This window comes from Leptinotarsa decemlineata, unplaced genomic scaffold, assembly GCF_025532065.1.
Source record: "Leptinotarsa decemlineata unplaced genomic scaffold, Ldec_3_MD MMD2_tig00002082_RagTag_RagTag, whole genome shotgun sequence".
NCBI classification, from domain to species: domain Eukaryota; kingdom Metazoa; phylum Arthropoda; class Insecta; order Coleoptera; family Chrysomelidae; genus Leptinotarsa; species Leptinotarsa decemlineata.
In genome coordinates, this window is record NW_027412573.1 from 7,279,558 (window position 1) to 7,298,438 (window position 18,881).

The 18,881-nt window shown below is 35.1% G+C and overlaps 1 protein-coding gene across 3 annotated transcripts; it reads right to left on the minus strand.

The window, feature by feature from the left end:
* Positions 1–1,309: 1,309 nt before the first annotated feature.
* Positions 1,310–8,784, minus strand: LOC111512416 (uncharacterized). 3 transcript variants are annotated; one of them, XM_023168531.2, is made up of 8 exons: positions 8,644–8,784; positions 8,338–8,561; positions 8,138–8,252; positions 7,879–8,044; positions 6,615–6,876; positions 6,348–6,558; positions 5,805–5,965; positions 1,310–4,443 (listed from the first exon to the last, which is right to left on the minus strand). In XM_023168531.2, the coding sequence occupies exons 2-7, from the start codon at positions 8,555–8,557 to the stop codon at positions 5,812–5,814; spliced, it is 1,128 nt and encodes a 375-aa protein (XP_023024299.2). In that variant the 5' UTR covers positions 8,558–8,561; positions 8,644–8,784; the 3' UTR covers positions 1,310–4,443; positions 5,805–5,811. The 3 variants fall into 3 exon arrangements, with proteins under 3 accessions (XP_023024299.2, XP_023024301.2, XP_023024300.2); XM_023168533.2 differs by having other exon boundaries at positions 6,348–6,546; positions 8,644–8,783; XM_023168532.2 differs by having other exon boundaries at positions 8,338–8,598; positions 8,644–8,772.
* Between the last annotated feature and the right edge of the window lie 10,097 nt (positions 8,785–18,881).

Genomic DNA, 18,881 nt, shown 5'->3' on the forward strand with positions numbered 1-18,881 from the left:
CTAAGAGCGATGCCTGTGCGAAAGTAGTTATTCACATTGCATTTGAATCGCTGGAGATTAAATCCATTTGGAAAAACGTTTTCAGGAAGTATATTCCACATAAACGCAGTTCTCCAAATGAAAGAGTTCTTGAACAGTGAAGTTCAAGATGTACTGAGTTGAACCTCAAACGATGAGCAGCCATAATGTGTGTCTTGTATATATCATAAACTTATAAATCAGACATTAAGATATGAGTTTACGAGTTCTGTGGATGGATGGCACAGAAGTTCAGCTTTGCCAATCGAAAATTATCACATTACTCAATTTCTTGATCAAATTTTCCAAAATTCTCTAACACAATTCAAAATTCTTCGAATCATCCTTAATGTGCGATAGCGATATGAACTCTTGGCCATTGTTTCGATATAGGTAGTAACACTATTTGAAAGTGGTTGACAATGTTTCATGGTGAATTTTACTAGTTCGGACTTTAGACATTTGTTCACCTCTTCTTCATCGGTAGTAATTTGTTTACCTGATGCATAGAAAAGTATCTCATTAGCAACCTATCAGAATATTTGTGGCAGTATACTTGCGCGCTACAGGAAACTTTCGGTAACGTTAACCTACAGTGGTCAGAGGTGAAACCAAAAATTTTCCTTGATCGGAACCTATAAAACGGCATTCTTGTCAAATTCACAGTTTAAATTCCAATCGTATTTTAAGCCGAAGTTTTAAAACGGGCCGCCCTTATTCTTGTAGCAACTTGCGCCTCCGATTAGTTGGCAACACTGGGCTAATGGTAAACGTAGTAACGTAGCCAGTATTCTTTAAGGTATTCCTTAAGTTACGGAATACTGTGGAGTGTGGATGAAAGGTGGAGGTATTCCTTGAGTTACAGAAAACTGTGACTTAGATTTGTAAAGCGAATGTTTCTCATATAAATGGCGATGTTCACCAGTACATTGTAAATTGCTTTCAATAATTATTAATAGGTCATCAAATGTACACAAAAAGTGGTTCAGAAATCTAACTGCTTTCCAAATTGCAGTCACTTTCAAGTCAACCGCTGATGAACCAGAACCAAATGCCATCGAGAACGTTCCTTATATTGAAACATGAACTGTGGTTAATTATGACTTGGCATATAAAAACGCCACTAGTAACTAGTTTTTATTCAGTTATTCTTGCTGTTACAAGTGTCAATACATTAATTCCGAACTTGAGTAAAGGATACCAATAAGATCATTGGATTGTCAAGGAAATACCAGCGTCATCACTGAATAAACAAACTTGGCTTACCTATAGGAAATAAGGACCCAAGAAATTATTAATTCAGCCATTTAATCAAATAATGTTTCAAAGTTCTCATCAGATTTATAAAGAAACTTATTACTAACAGGTTGTAATGCTGTGGCTAAATTTTTAGACTACAAACCTCCTCATGGTTTTTAACTAAATGAATTTCTCCAAAAAACTCACAACCAAGATTCATATTCATACAGTTAACTTTTGATGGTTTCAGCCAATTCTTCCAAGAGAAAGTTTCTTTTATCATCAATGTGAGTCTACAGTATGGACATACACGAGTAGCTTTTTTGCAATTTCCACAAATACTGTGTCCTGTATTGCAAATATATATTGGAGCGACCATATACTGGACACAAATAGGGCATTCTAGTTTTTTGCTATTTCAGTATTATATGGTTTCAGTGGTTTCTCAACTTTTTCACTAGATGTTATATCTATTTGATATGATATACTTTGGCAGTTGCCTTCATCGACATTATTGAAACTGACAGAAAGGAACGCATTTCCCTTTTCATGGTAATAATTGGCAGGGCATATTCTGGTGTCCATACATCTAAAGCAGTGGTTCCTTTTATCAAAGGGTATTATATTCTGGTTCTTTTGGGTGTATGAAACCATTTCAGATTCAAGTGTTACTTCAAATTTGATATTGTTGTCGAAATGGGAATTTAGTGCAAAAACACCGAAACAATATCTCATATAAGAATGACTGTTGTAACCATTATAATTTCTATGGTAAGTACCATAAGCGAAAGTTAGAAGACTGTGCTGCATAAACCTAATATGGTAAACTCTTCATTAATCCCATTGTTTTGATTATAATAGGATTGATGCCCAAAACCTGAATCAATTTTTGATGGTGTTGTTATCTTGATTGGAAGGTTTCCATCATATTGCAATTGTCTATGACATTCCCGAAAATGTTCACCTGTTGCCTGTATTTCATATATCTCATTACATTGTTGTACTGGACAAAGGAAAGTTTTATGAATGCAATTCCTTTCATGTAACAGTTTTCTCATCACACTTTGGGTATATACAAGGGAATAAAAAATACTGAGCTAGTTCTTCATATGCTTCAGATTTCTTCTTAGATATATTACAACGGCCACAAACTCCTTGTGTTAGATCGACAGGCGAAAAACAGATAAATATCCTTTACAAACTGAACACTTCAGTTTATTCAAATTTGTATTCGATAAAGTCATTGATTGGGGTATTCTTTCCATTTTCTTAAAATTAAACTTGAAACTAAGAAAAACCCACTAGCATCCACTCACAACATGAATGAAATGACTATGTGGAGAATAAATTTGATGAGCTTTATCAACTGAGATTAGATTAGGGGAAAATAAAATGCGTTTCACATTTATCACGAATAGATATGATTGTTATTGTAGTTGAAAAATTTGCATTTAATTCGTTTCTCAGTGATTCAAAACTAATTAGAAATTCAAAAATTTTCAAATTTCAAACTATACTAGCAGTTTTGAAAGCCACTTTCGTATTCAAAATTTCAAAAATTTGAGCCAGACCGTTGGAGTATTTTGTTTCTTATAAAAGAACTATAATTTTTGAATCTTCGTCTTTCTGAAAAGTCAAGGATTTAGGAAAACACTCTTTTCCTAATTAACTTATCCACTATCTTTGAAGGATTCCTGTTACTCACTGGATAAATTTTTTCTTGGTATCATATCTTCCTTTATTCAAGAGGAATATGACTAAAAAATATGTTCCGTGTTTTGTGTTGTGGTTAAAGCTGGGAGTGTTAGGGATATATCTGAAAGTGCTAGTATTCTTCCTGTACATCAAATTCGTAATCCTTATCGGTGTTTCTTTTAACTGAAATATCTAGGATTGGTAGTTCATTATTTTCAAATTCATACCTTCAATATGTACATCATTCTACTCAATTCAATATTTGAAGAAATATGTGAGAATAAATATCATTTTATTATCATTATTAATAACTTTGAGATTTGACTCCCTGGTGGGCCTCAATTGTCAATCAAAGTAAAAAAATATTGGAGATAATCAGTTTGTACAGTACCTATAATCTAAAGTAGTATATATTTCTTCGAATTGTGAAGTTACGATAAGATTTTAAATGAAATAAAATTGATTGAATAGACCAATAAACATCTCAAGGTTTCACTCTATTATCAAAATTCTAAAGACATGAAAAGGAGCCAAACCAATTTTTTTCACATAGTGAAAATATATTTACATCTGTTTTACATTTTATACCTACATAGATATTTTAGATAGATTGACAAAGGATTCTATATTTTGAGCATAATAATTATAATAGAATATAGTTAATTTATAATTGAAAATAACTTTATTTTTGAAAATATTCTACATAGTGAAGGTATACCCTCTTGCATGCATTCGAATCACGGTATCAACGGTATTTTCTGCCAATAAAAATCGGCCACCGCATTTATTCTTGACGTTCGGGAACAAAAAGAAGCAATTTTCAAGCAAAAGTTCTTTCCCTGGCAGTTACACCTTGCGTGGGCGTTTACATCTGACATGACACTTTATTCAGCTTTTTTGAATGTTATATATTTTGGATATTTATGCTTTAATTCTTTAAAAAGAGTACTACCGTGAAATTTACCTACGAATATTTTGTCTTGTTTTGAAATTTGTTAAATAAAATATTTTGATCCCATGAAGAACATTAAAATTATACATAGACCATGCAAATGATAGACATTCCTAAATGTTTCAGTTATTCAACAAAAGTAATAAAAACTTTGTTAATTTATTCTGAGAAACAGAATATTTCAATTGAGAATAAAGCAAAAAAATATTTGAAAATTTTACACTACATGCGCCACAGACACCAAATCTTCATGCTGAAAAATTTTATAAATGAATTGAATTTTGGAAAATAGATAACAAAAAACAACGTCTGACAATGAACAAATGCCCCGTGTTTTATTATATTTATTTTTTGTCGAAAACTCGTAACAAAAAACATTTTCCTGTTCTCGAAACCTCCAAAATATAAACATTTCAACTGGTGCAATTTTTCAGTGAGATCAACATATCTTTCAATTTATTCTTGCTTCTTTGACCAACTCCATTTACCATCATAATTAAGAATGGTTTTCATCTTTCACATTTCATTTTTAGGCTTGTCTGAAAAAAGAAAAATTAATTGTGCATCTAAAGAATGTTGGAAAGAATGAGAACTAAAGTACAGTGCATTTAAAACTGAAATTTTTTTCGACTCTCACTTCTTTATACAAAATATTTTCTGGAAAACTTTAAAGGAAGAAAGAAAGCAATTTAATTCAAAATAATCTCTTCACAAATATGTCTGGATCATACATAGAAGTTATTCAGATACAAACTGAAGAAAAAGCATTAAGTTACGAAATAAAAATTTCTTTCAAAACAACTGCCTTCAAAAATATACCCCTTTCATATTAAACAAAATTTCTATGACTGGTATTAAATCAAATAAGAATATGAATGTCTTCACATTCACATTATGAATGAAATGAGTGCTGATGAGATATTAAGACAAGTATCTCTTTCATATATTATATTGTGTAGCTTTCCTATGAATGATATTTGATTCAAATCCATAATGAACATTTGGAGTACAAACTGAATAGGAAGAAGTGATTGTCATATAGTTCAATGTTCATATGAAAGTAGTTGTTTCAGGAGGGTTGTTTCTCCCAGTTTGTATTTGAAAGTAACTTCTATGCATGGCCTATCTGAAATTAATATGCACGATCTACATATCTTAATAAAAAGTTCATTTGAACCTAATTGTTTTCTTAATTTTTTCCCACAATTATTTTTTATAAAGATGGAGAAGTGAAAGCCAAAAAGCTTTTTTTCCCTAAAACTAATCTTTCCTGAAATATACCCCTCTAAATTTGTATAAAACCAACCTTCAACCTTACTGTTAGTTATATTCCTATACAATAAAACTACGTTTCCTTATGAAATGGTAATTAAAGAGAAACATCAAGATAATGAAAATTATGGAAAAGAAAAAGTATAGGTTTTGATTAAGGACAATAAACTTTGAATCCACGTCTTTTTGAAAAGTCAAAAATTCAATAAGATTCTCCCTGAATTTACTTTTCCTGAATAAATTATCTACAATATTTGAAGAAACCCGTTGGTAACAGCTATGTCCTTGATAGCATTTTTCCCAATATCATACCTTTCTTTACTCGGGGGAACATATCAAGTCTATGGACAAGAAAGTTTAAACCTGTCATTTTGTGTTGTGGACAAAAATTATTCAATAAATACTGACCAAATATAACGCACATAATAAAGTTGGTAAATATTCCTCAAAATGTTTATATAATTCACTTGGAAAATTACGTTTAAAACAATACTGAGTAATTGGTATTATTTGGTACTTCTCACTGTATGTTTCTACATAATTATATCACTTGTGTGTTTGTGACTCCAGAACTGAATGTTAAAAAAAAACCTTCTGTGTCTGTGCATGCCCACATATAAATACTCACTTTGCGATCAGATGTGCCTCCTTGAATGTCCTCTCAATAGCCTTTGATTAGAAAAACTCAAAAAACACTCTGTGCATCGAAACCGTTTTTCCATTCTATGTTCTTTCAGTCGATGTTTCATATATTCGCTCAAGGGGATATTCTTCAAACATATACTACATCTGCAGAAGGAAATCAATATCAGGAATTGTACACATCATCAGAAAAGTTTTGGTTTTACCAGAAGTTTTATCGATTGTTATTTTAGTTATTTCATTACCTAGGAACCACATATGTTAAATAAACAAGTGATGCGAAACTTTTTTGAAGTAAATATTGATGAAGTTGTTCTTTTTTTTCTGAAAAACTCAAATAATTTAGCAGTGAAAGCGGTTGAACAAATTCTAGAAAAAGTGTTTTCAAATTTAAAGACGCAAATTTTGCCATTAATCTTCAGGTTTACAGGTACTTTGAAAGGTAATTGAAGTACCTCAAGGGTCAATTTTGAGACCCGCCTTATTCATAGTTTATTCAAATGATCTAATGAAATGAGATTATTACTACCTGATTTTTTTTTCTTCCTTAGTCAATTTTTCAAGGTTCATGACATCGGGTGGTTTCTTGTCAGGACGGTTTTCAATTTCAGAACATTTCAGACACTGAAATTTTATATTATTGGGTGGTTCATAGGCGATGATTTTCGGAAACTTAACCCCAATATGGAGAACTCCACATTTCCAACAAGTTATATCTTTGTAAATATCTGAAAATGAAACTAACTGCATTTGGAATAAAGTTTTCTTATTTGAACTGATAGCTGTATATTAATACCTTTATCCTTCTCGATCAACTCCTTTTCTGACTTTTCAACCTCAATCATCAATTTTCCTTGACATTCACTCAAATTTTTTTCTTCACCATCCAAAGTTTCTTCATCATCATTAACTGAAGTTTTCATTTCCTCATTATCCAAAGGCTTTTGTTTGAGCTTTTCATCATTTTTTTTTGCCATAAGAATGAATTTTGAAATATCTTTAAGCTTCTGGATGCAGTCTTCACACATATACTTCGAAAACACATCTCCATCTTCCACCTGCAAAATAAGATAAAAAAACTTATGTATTTATGGCGCATACAAACAGAAGAACCAATTACATATATGTATTCATTAGATTAGGTCCTACACATACGGCCAAGTATAAGGTTATTTCAATAGTTTTGTCCGTTTTTATGAGTCCACTACAAACGGTAATATCTCAGTGAATACTTATTCAATTAAATCAGTGTACTTTTGCCAACGTAACAAGTCAATTCATTTCATCAGAATAAAAACTGAGTGCTCTCGGGATTCGATGAATTAGACGAAGGCCGTTTTTTTGCCTGGTTCTGATCGGCGCAGATTTTACTGGTGAGAAAGTTATCAGAGCTCTTGGAAAGATGGTAGTTGGTTGACAAAAGGTCAGGGGAGTATTGTGCGTGAGGCAGAACTTTGACGTTCAACTTTCGGGCGGTGATTTGTGGAAGGTGCAGAAAACGTTGTCGTGGACTAGGATCAGACCTCTTCAGTTGACCAATGCCGGCTGCTGCTGACGCAATTTTCGATTCATTTCGTTGATATAGTGACTCACACCAGGCGCTGACCACCATTCGGTAACCATCTTTTTTTGGGGGGTTTTTTCCTTTGGAAAGTGCCTGGGTGGCTCATTGGTGTCCTATCAGTGTCCTAAAAGTCTCCTGTTGTAGTAGAGGATCCACTCGTGTGTGATAGAACAATAATGAACAATTATGGGTAAGGCCTTCGATCTTGTTTAGTATAAGGGTTTACTAACTAAAGTTCAATATTATGACTTTCAAGACGTTATATGATTGGTTGATATTGTTTCTCTTTTGGATACTTTTATTATCAACGTTGGTGATCCTCAGAGACCTTTAACCTTCTTTAAGCTGTACCGCATATATAAACAATATCTAAACAAGCATTGAATTTGGTTGGAAAAAATTTTGAGTAATTTATTGCTTTCATTTCTTGTGAATTGCGCAAACAATTGCAATGTTCATGAAATTTTATCATCATTCCAATTACACCAAATCTTACCTCAATATTTGTGAGGTGTACATATAGGTCCACCAATGATTTAGTTGAGCGGATTAGCCTTTTGGTGGCCAAACAAATCATACAAAGGCGTTGAAAAACTGAAGGTATCTCTTCCTTTTTTTGATGTTTAGAATCCAGGGGTAGTTGATTCAAATCTTCATTATCACTGAAATAGGTGGAAAAAGTTTAAAAAACTTCCATTTATTGTGTATAACAGTTTTGACAGAATGAAAAAGTAAAAATAAATGGACCATCCAACCTCGTTTTTCTTTCAACTTCTTTATCAGTCTTTCGAACATTTTGTGCCGAATGTCCCATGTTCTGCGAAGGAACCCAGTCAGGATTAGTTTCATCCTCTAAAGAAGCAGGTTTGCCTGAAAATAATATGTATATTATCAAGTAGTTTTCAGTAAACGCAAATTAGCTATCAGTGGAGACCTGAAGTATTCAGAGACTCACCTGTTATAAAATGTCTGCTGCAGACTTTTTGATACTTGATCTTCGAATCTGTGAGGTCATCTCGCTTGATTGCAGCTAACCATAGGGCTCTTCGCTTTTTGGATAACTCATTTTTATCAGTCAAAAACTTGTGTTTTGAAACTGTAGGAACAGAGTAAAACCCGATTTTATCTTTGTTGTTGCGAGATCCACAGCTAACCACAATACACGTAACGGGCATTTCCCTTTAGTTAAAGCACAAATTATAAACTTTTAATAATTCTAAAATACAAATTATAATTTAAAAACACAAACCGAAATACTCACAGGAAATCACAAAAAAACAATAACTACTATCTATACGGTGCTACTATGGTCGCATATCATACAATGCGTGCCATAAGCCGCCATTTGTATTCGTTTTGACAGGTTGCTGGATTGTGTCATCGACATAACCTTAATTATGTCGGTAGATTGTGTTTACTTCTATACTTTTATACGGTGGTTAGGTTGACAGCACCGGGGCAATTCGATTTGACAGTTAGTTGCATTAGGCTATTTAAGAGGCGTACAATACGATAGCGATAACCGCTTTCGAGATACACTCTTGGTGAAATGTCGAATTTTTGCGATTTAATATCCGAATCGTATTACAAACGATTCCTGAGGGTCCAAACAGTAGGAAAAATGGTAAATCTATTGTTTGGGACTTTACTTGTGTAGATACATTAGCAACTTGCCATCTTCCTGCTACTTCTGCGAAAGCCGGTGCTGCTGCTTCTTTAGGAGAAAGTTCCAAACTACGGAAATATCAGATTTTGGGAAATAATTATATCTTTCGCCCAATAGCTATTGAAACGTTTGGTGTTTTTGGCCCTGAAGCCTTCTTTCATCAATGAAATTGGAAAAAAGGTAACCGATGAAACCCACGAATCAAGAGCCACATCTTTTCTCATACAGAAAATTAGTATTGCCATCCAAAGAGGAAATGCAGCTTCGTTTTTCGGTACTCTCCCTGATTCCAAAAAACTTGATGAAATTTACTTGTTTCCTGAAAACCAATTTTATAAAGAAAAGAGAGGTAATAAGAAACCACTTTATGAAATTAAAATAAAAGCAAATGAAAAAAATACTTTATCTCAGCAAAATTCTCAAATGGGTTTCAAAGATAATTCGGATTGTTCAGTGATAAATTCTTCAGTCAAAACCTTTGGGTTAAATGGTTTAAAAAATATTGGTAACACCTGTTTCATGAACAGCGTAATTCAATGTTTATCAAATACGAGATGGTTATTGGAATATTTGAAAAAGGATGAATTCATGAAAGATATCAATACTAGTATTTCTAGTATGAAGGGTGCTTTGATAAAATCGTTTGCAGAAGTCATCAAGGAGTTGTGGTCAGAAGATTCATTTGATAAAGTAGTAAATACAGCCTCCTTAAAAAATCAGATTCAAAGTTTTGCTCCTCGATTCATGGGTAATTCCCATCAAGACGCCCAGGAGTTTCTCCGTTATCTTTTAGAAGGATTACATGAAGAGGTTAATATAATTAATGAGAAACCTAAACCAATCTTAACGGAGATTGACGAAAAATTGAGCGACAGCGGAAATGCACAAGAGTCATGGCTCACATATTTGAGGATGCATAACTCTAAGATTGTAGATAATTTCGTTGGCCAATTGAAATCCACGATGAAATACACACACTGTGGATACTCTTCAGTAACATTTGATCGTTTCTGGGATTTGTCTCTCTCCATACCACAAAGAACCGACCAATTGAGTTTGTGGCAATGCTTAGATTATTTTACAAGAGAAGAAACTTTGGATGGAATTGAAAAACCGACGTGTTCGAAATGCAAGGAAAGGAGAAAATGCATAAAGTCCCTATCAATCCACAAGTTTCCCTATATTTTAGTAATACATTTAAAAAGATTCTCTCCAACGGAAAGTAGAGGCAAATTGAATGATGTCATCGAATTTCCTCTAGAAATATTGGATATGGACAATTTTGCAGGAGAAAATGTGGCTACTTGTTATAATCTAAGTATATGCACTTTTAAATCACAGTGGGACTACTAACAGAGGACATTATACAGCATACTGCAGACACCCGTATACTAGCGCGTGGCACAAATACAACGATTCACACGTGTCACTAATTTCACCAAAGTCGCTTGTGAGTGGAGAAGCATACGTCCTCTTTTATGTAAAGGATGGAACAAAATCGCGCCTTTACGATAACCGAAGGAAAGTTTTTCTCTTAGTTTCTTCAATTTTGTAATTTTTTTCAACTTCTCATTTTTGTAATTTCTTGCCTAAAGGAAAAAGTGTTTCCGGATTTTTCGGATTCCAAAATTTTTCACTCCTCAGTTGGGTTGGGGTAGGTTTTGGGATAGACGAGGGTTGGGTGACTTTTATTGGAAAAAATATGTAGGCTAGTCTTTAAAAATGCGATTATTTAGGATTTCGAAGAGAAATTAATGAAAAAAACACACTTTTTATTATTCAGGAAGTACAGAATATGCGTTTCGGGTTGTTTTTAATAGCAAAAATTCTAATAAAATTGTAATTTTCATTCAAAAAAAACACAAATGACAAGAAAAAACGTCGTTTTCCAACATAAAAAAAGGTGATTGTATTGATTAGCACAGTATTCCGTAACTATAATACAGATACTGTGGCATTAGAGGCAACCAACTATAAACTAAACTTTCAGATTACAAATCTCCTAATGGTTTTTAACTAAATTAATTTCTACAAAAAAATCTCAACCAAGATTCATATTCATACAGTTCACTTGGATTTTTCAGCCAACTCTTCCAAAAGGAAGTTTTTTTTATTATCAATGCGAGCTTGATAATAAACAGGCCACACGAGTGGCCTGTTTGCAATGTCCACAAATACTGTGTCCTGTATTACAAATATATAATGGAGCGATCATGTACTGGAACACAAATAGGGCATTCCAGTTTTTTAGCTAGTTGCTAGATCAGTATTATATGGTTTCAGTGGTTTCTCAACTCAACAAAAAGGCGCAGTGGCGCCATCTACACTGAGAGTACAACATTTTGAATACAGTTCGAGTTAATTTTACATTAATTCAGCATTAATACAGTTTACTGTCAGGGATTTACAGTGAAAATCTTACAGTAAACTGTATGAGTTGCCACAATCGCTGATGTTCACATTAACAAACCTAGATGTCGCCAACTTCGTGATTTGTCCTAATAAGGGCTGATAGCATTGTCTAAAGATTTATGATAGTCTATACTGTCTATACACAAAGCTTTTATGGTTGTTCATATTACTAGTTTTCTTAATGGATTTCTTACTGATTGTTTTGGTAGTTTGTTGATCTTTTTCAATTTACTGTGATTCATTTTTGAACATTATTTTTGCAATTTACTTTTTGTTTAAAATTTCACACTTTGTAATTTTGAAATTGATGCACGTTTTCATGCTGTGTCGATTGTCTAAAAGGATTCATAAATCCTGTCATTACTATCTAACATTCCAAACTAACTACTAACCGAATAATGAAAATAGAACCTGTTGATGACGATATGAGCTTCCCGAATAATTTTCGGTTCAAATTTACGCTAATGCTTCTCCTTTCTCAATTTGCATCCAGCCAAAAATATTTCACCAAATGAAATGAATATCAACAACAACGTCCTTCGGGCTGTGTTCAGTTGGTGCATGCCACTTGTTAGCAAATTGCTGTTAAATTATGGGGAGTCGAAGTCGACTGGAGAAAGAAGACGCTGGCAGCGCTACAGGTGGCAATTCATGGAACATCTTTGCCGAAATATTATTTATGGGTTTGCACATGCATGTTGTAACTTGTAACTCATAATTTTCCACCTACCGACCTGGATGTTGTGCGGGATCAGAATGTTATGAAAAATGCTCTAGCTACGTTATACAGGGTGATTCATTTTGGTTTGTTGAGAGTTATTTTCAAAAATCAGCTTCATTCTTCACAATCTAGTGAAATAGGATATGGTTACTGATAAAATAGGAATCATGGCTAGAAATGAATACAAGGAAATTACTTTTCCTACACACTGAAACAATACCATTATTTTCAGTAGCCAACTCCACAGTTTTCATTACCAGATGAGGAATTTCTACTTTCTTTTTCATCACGATAGTTATAAATTATCAAGTTCTAAAGTTCCAAAGATGATTTTGAAAAAAGTGATTCATAAAAGAATGAATTGTAGACTGTTTGAAATTGAAATTTTGTTCCTAACAAATATACAAGACATTTTTTCAATTTTAGTTTTTTTTTTAATTTTTCAAAATGGTCTCCTTATAACTCTCCCATTTCTCCCAGCGATGCTCATATCTCTGTAACCCGTCTAAATGGTACTCGGCGTTTTTCTCTGCAAAATAATTTCTTACGAAAGAGATTGCCTCTTCATTTGACAAAAATCTCTGTCTTCGAAGCTTAATTTTTTGATGAGGGAACAAAAAGAAGTCACTTAGGGCTAGATCTGGTGAGTAAGGCGGATAGTTGTGCAGTTTGTGGATTTTCGCCATGGCAACCGCTGAGGTGTGAGACGGTGCGTTGTCTTGGTGAAACAGGATTTCATTTTTCTGCAAATGTGGCCGGTTTTCCGCAAGTTCTGCCTTCAGCTCGTCAAGTAATGATGTGTAGTATGTACTTCTAATAGTTTTTCATTTTTGATGATAATCGATTGAAATAATTCCATGACTATTCCAAAAAGGTGGTCGCCATCACTTTCCCAGTCGAAAAACAGTTTTTGCTTTTTATGGAACCGGTTTCCTCTTTGCAGTCCACTGTTTGTACTGTATTTTTGTTCGGGCGTATAATGGCGTATCCAAGTTTCATCTACAGTAATTAATCGGCGCCAAAACTTGGATTTATTGCGCCTAAACTGCGTCAACAGACCGTTGGAAATGTTCATTCGAACAGTTCTTTGGTCTAACGTGAGCAAACGCGGCACCCAACGAGCGAACAGCTTTTTCTTGCCTTAATGTTGATTCAATATGTGGCAAACACGTTCTTTTAACATGTGTGTAGATCATGCAAAGAGATAATTTTTCAAACACAAACGGGAAGAAAAATCCTTATCGAAACAACTACTCACTTTCATGTGAACATTGAATTATACAAAAAAAGCTTTTTCTCAAGCACTTTGTACTTCAAGGAGGTGACATTTTACTTACATGGAACACTGTCATCCTCAATGGCGGACATCTGATTTTAGAAATAAGACACTTGCCTTATTGCCTCTTTAGCACCAATCTGGATAACATCATGAAATGAAGCATTTTATTCACAAATGAGTTAATCCACTCATGTCATCTATGACAGTACGTAACAGAAATACAGTAGATAGTACAGTAATAGATGAATAGTAGATGAGTACGAGGACAGTCAACATCGGATCTTCACGTGTCCGTTTCGAATCGGATTTTCACGTGTCTGTTTCTAAGCGGATTTTCACGTGTTCGTTTCAAATCGGATTCTCACGTGTCCGTTTCCAATTGGATTTTCACATGTTCGTTTCGAATCGGATTTTCACATATTCATTTCGAATCAGATTTTCACGTGTCTGTTTCGAATCGGATTTTCGCGTATCTGTTTCGAATCGGATTTTCACGTGCCCGTTTCGAATTGGATTTCCACGTGTTAGTTTTGAATCGGATTTTCACGTGTCCGTTTTGAATCGGATTTTCACCTGTCCGTTTCGAATCCGATTTTCACGTGTCCGTTTCGAATCGGATTTTCACGTGTTCGTTTCGAATCGGATTTTCACGTGTCTGTTTCATATCGGATTTTCACGTATTCATTTAGAATTGGATTCTCACGTGTTCGTTTCTAATCGTATTTTCACGTATTCGTTTCGAATCGGATTCTCACGTGTTCGTTTCTTACAGGATTTTCATGTGGCCGTTTCTAATGGTATGTTCAAGTGACCGTTTCGAATCGTTTTTTCACGTGTCCGTTTCGTATCGGATTTTCACGTATTCATTTTGAATAGGATTCTCACGTGTTCGTTTCGAATCGGATTTTCACGTGTCCGTTTGGAATCGGATTTCCACGTGTACGTTTTGAATAGGATTTTCACGTGTCCGTTTTGAATCGAATTTTCACGTGTCCGTTTTGAATAAGATTTTCACGTGTTCGTTTCGAATAGGATTTACACGTGTCCATTTCGAATTGGATTTTCAGGTGTCAGTTTTGAATTGGATTTTCACTTGTGCGTTTCGAATCGGATTTTCACGTGTCCGTTTCGTATCGGATTTTCACGTATTCATTTTGAATCGGATTCTCACGTGTTCGTTTCGAATCGGATTTTCACGTGGCCGTTTCTAATAGTATTTTCACATATTCGTTTCGAATCGGATTCTCACGTGTTCGTTTCTTATCGGATCTACACGTGGCTTTTTCTAATCGTATGTTCACGTGACCGTTTCAAATCGTTTTTTCACGAGTCCGTTTGCAATCGTATTTTCACGTGTCCGTTTTTAATTGGATTTTCACGTGTTCGTTTCTAATCGTATTTTCACGTATTCGTTTCGAATCGGATTCTCACGTGTTCGTTTCTTACATGATTTTCATGTGGCCGTTTCTAATGGTATGTTCACGTGACCGTTTCGAATAAGATTTTCACGTGTTCGTTTCGAATAGGATTTACACGTGTCCATTTCGAATTGGATTTTCACTTGTCCGTTTCGAATCGGATTTTCACGTGGCCGTTTCTAATAGTATTTTCACATATTCGTTTCGAATCGGATTCTCACGTGTTCGTTTCTTATCGGATTTACACGTGGCTTTTTCTAATCGTATGTTCACGTGACCGTTTCGAATCGTTTTTTCACGAGTCCGTTTGCAATCGTATTTTCACGTGTCCGTTTTTAATTGGATTTTCACGTGTTCGTTTCTAATCGTATTTTCACGTATTCGATTCAAATCGGATTCTCACGTGTTCGTTTCTTACAGGATTTTCATGTGGCCGTTTCTAATGGTATGTTCACGTGACCGTTTCGAATAAGAATTTCACGTGTTCGTTTCGAATAGGATTTACACGTGTCCATTTCGAATTGGATTTTCAGGTGTCAGTTTTGAATTGGATTTTCACTTGTGCGTTTCGAATCGGATTCTCACGTGTTCGTTTCGGATCGGATTTTCACGTGGCCGTTTCTAATAGTATTTTCACATATTCGTTTCGAATCGGATTCTCACGTGTTCGTTTCTTATCGGATTTACACGTGGCTTTTTCTAATCGTATGTTCACGTGACCGTTTCGAATCGTTTTTTCACGAGTCCGTTTGCAATCGTATTTTCACGTGTCCGTTTTTAATTGGATTTTCACGTGTTCGTTTCTAATCGTATTTTCACGTATTCGTTTCGAATCGGATTCTCACGTGTTCGTTTCTTACAGGATTTTCATGTGGCCGTTTCTAATGGTATGTTCACGTGACCGTTTCGAATAAGATTTTCACGTGTTCGTTTCGATTAGGATTTACACGTGTCCATTTCGAATTGGATTTTCACTTGTCCGTTTCGAATCGGATTTTCACGTGTCCGTTTCGTATCGGATTTTCACGTATTCATTTTGAATCGAATTCTCACGTGTTCGTTTCGAATCGGGTTTTTGACGTGGCCGTTTCTAATAGTATTTTCACATATTCGTTTCGAATCGGATTCTCACGTGCTCGTTTCTTATCGGATTTACACGTGGCTTTTTCTAATCGTATGTTCACGTGACCGTTTCGAATCGTTTTTTCACGAGTCCGTTTGTAATCGTATTTTCACGTGTCCGTTTTTAATTGGATTTTCACGTGTTCGTTTCTAATCGTATTTTCACGTATTCGTTTCGAATCGGATTCTCACGTGTTCGTTTCTTACAGGATTTTCATGTGGCCGTTTCTAATGGTATGTTCACGTGACCGTTTCGAATAAGATTTTCACGTGTTCGTTTCGAATAGGATTTACACGTGTCCATTTCGAATTGGATTTTCAGGTGTCAGTTTTGAATTGGATTTTCACTTGTGCGTTTCGAATCGGATTTTCACGTGTCCGTTTCGTATCGGATTTTCACGTGTTCGTTTCGAATCGGATTTTCACGTGTCTGTTTCATATCGGATTTTCACGTATTCATTTAGAATTGGATTCTCACGTGTTCGTTTCTAATCGTATTTTCACGTATTCGTTTCGAATCGGATTCTCACGTGTTCGTTTCTTACAGGATTTTCATGTGGCCGTTTCTAATGGTATGTTCACGTGACCGTTTCGAATCGTTTTTTCACGTGTCCGTTTCGTATCGGATTTTCACGTATTCATTTTGAATAGGATTCTCACGTGTTCGTTTCGAATCGGATTTTCACGTGTCCGTTTGGAATCGGATTTCCACGTGTACGTTTTGAATAGGATTTTCACGTGTCCGTTTTGAATCGAATTTTCACATGTCCGTTTTGAATAAGATTTTCACGTGTTCGTTTCGAATAGGATTTACACGTGTCCATTTCGAATTGGATTTTCAGGTGTCAGTTTTGAATTGGATTTTCACTTGTGCGTTTCGAATCGGATTTTCACGTGTCCGTTTCGTATTGGATTTTCACGTATTCATTTTGAATCGGATTCTCACGTGTTCGTTTCGAATCGGATTTTCACGTGGCCGTTTCTAATAGTATTTTCACATATTCGTTTCGAATCGGATTCTCACGTGTTCGTTTCTTATCGGATTTACACGTGGCTTTTTCTAATCGTATGTTCACGTGACCGTTTCGAATCGTTTTTTCACGAGTCCGTTTGCAATCGTATTTTCACGTGTCCGTTTTTAATTGGATTTTCACGTGTTCGTTTCTAATCGTATTTTCACGTATTCGTTTCGAATCGGATTCTCACGTGTTCGTTTCTTACAGGATTTTCATGTGGCCGTTTCTAATGGTATGTTCACGTGACCGTTTCGAATAAGATTTTCACGTGTTCGTTTCGAATAGGATTTACACGTGTCCATTTCGAATTGGATTTTCACTTGTCCGTTTCGAATCGGATTTTCACGTGTCCGTTTCGTATCGGATTTTCACGTATTCATTTTGAATCGGATTCTCACGTGTTCGTTTCGAATCGGATTTTCACGTGGCCGTTTCTAATAGTATTTTCACATATTCGTTTCGAATCGGATTCTCACGTGTTCGTTTCTTATCGGATTTACACGTGGCCTTTTCTAATGGTATGTTCACGTGACCGTTTCGAATCGTTTTTTCACGAGTCCGTTTGCAATCGTATTTTCACGTGTCCGTTTTTAATTGGATTTTCACGTGTTCGTTTCTAATCGTATTTTCACGTATTCGTTTCGAATTGGATTCTCACGTGTACGTTTTGAATAGGATTTTCACGTGTCCGTTTTGAATCGAATTTTTACGTGTCCGTTTTGAATAAGATTTTCACGTGTTCGTTTCGAATAGGATTTACACTTGTCCATTTCGAATTGGATTTTCAGGTGTCAGTTTTGAATTGGATTTTCACTTGTCTGTTTTGAATAAGATTTTCACGTGTTCGTTTCGAATAGGATTTACACGTGTCCATTTCGAATTGGATTTTCAGGTGTCAGTTTTGAATTGGATTTTCACTTGTCCGTTTCGAATCTGATTTTCACGTGTCCGTTTAGTATCGGATTTTTACGTATTCATTCTGAATCGTATTTTCACGTGTCCGTTTTTAATTGGAGTTTCACGTGTTCGTTTCTAATCGTATTTTCACGTATTCGTTCTGAATCGGATTCTCACGTGTTCGTTTCTTACAGGATTTTCATGTGGCCGTTTCTAATGGTATGTTCACGTGATCGTTTCGAATCGTTTTTTCACGTGTCCGTTTCGAATCGTATTTTCACGTGTCCGTTTGGAATCGGATTTTCACGTGTACGTTTTGAATAGGATTTTCACGTGTCCGTTTTGAATCGAATTTTCACGTGTCCGTTTTGAATGAGATTTTCACGTGTTCGTTTCGAATAGGATTTACACGTGTCCATTTCGAATTGGATTTTCAGGTGTCAGTTTTGAATTGGATTTTCACTTGTCCGTTTCGAATCGGATTTTCACGTGCCCGTTTCGTATCGGATTTTCACGTATTCATTTTGAATCGGATTCTCACGTGTTCGTTTCGAATCGGATTTTCACGTGGCCGTTTCTAATAGTATTTTCACATATTCGTTTCGAATTGGATTCTCACGTGTTCGTTTCTTATCGGATTTACACGTGGCCGTTTCTAATGGTATGTTCACGTGATCGTTTCGAATCGTTTTTTCACGAGTCCGTTTGCAATCGTATTTTCTCGTGTCCGTTTTTAATTGGATTTTCACGTGTTCGTTTCGAATAGGATTTACACGTGTCCATTTTGAATTGGATTTTCACGTGCCAGTTTTGAATCGGATTTTCACGTGTGCGCTTCAAATCGGATTTTCACGTGTCCGTTCCGAATCGTATTTTCACTTGTACGTTTTGAATCGGATTTTAACGTGTCCGTTTCGAATCGGATTTTCACCTGATGGAACTTTCACAAGTTCGTTTTGGATATAAAT

Bases quoted from the DNA above. Each gene is read 5' to 3' on its own strand.
- LOC111512416 (XM_023168531.2), bottom strand. From the start codon at position 8,557: ATGCCCGTTACGTGTATTGTGGTTAGCTGTGGATCTCGCAACAACAAA. The intron at 6,877-7,878 runs GTAAGATTTGGT...CTTATTTTGCAG, and splicing joins TACACCTCACAAATATTGAG to GTGGAAGATGGAGATGTGTT. The intron at 5,966-6,347 runs GTAGTAATAATC...TTCCTTCTGCAG, and splicing joins AAGGAAGAAAAAAAAATCAG to ATGTAGTATATGTTTGAAGA.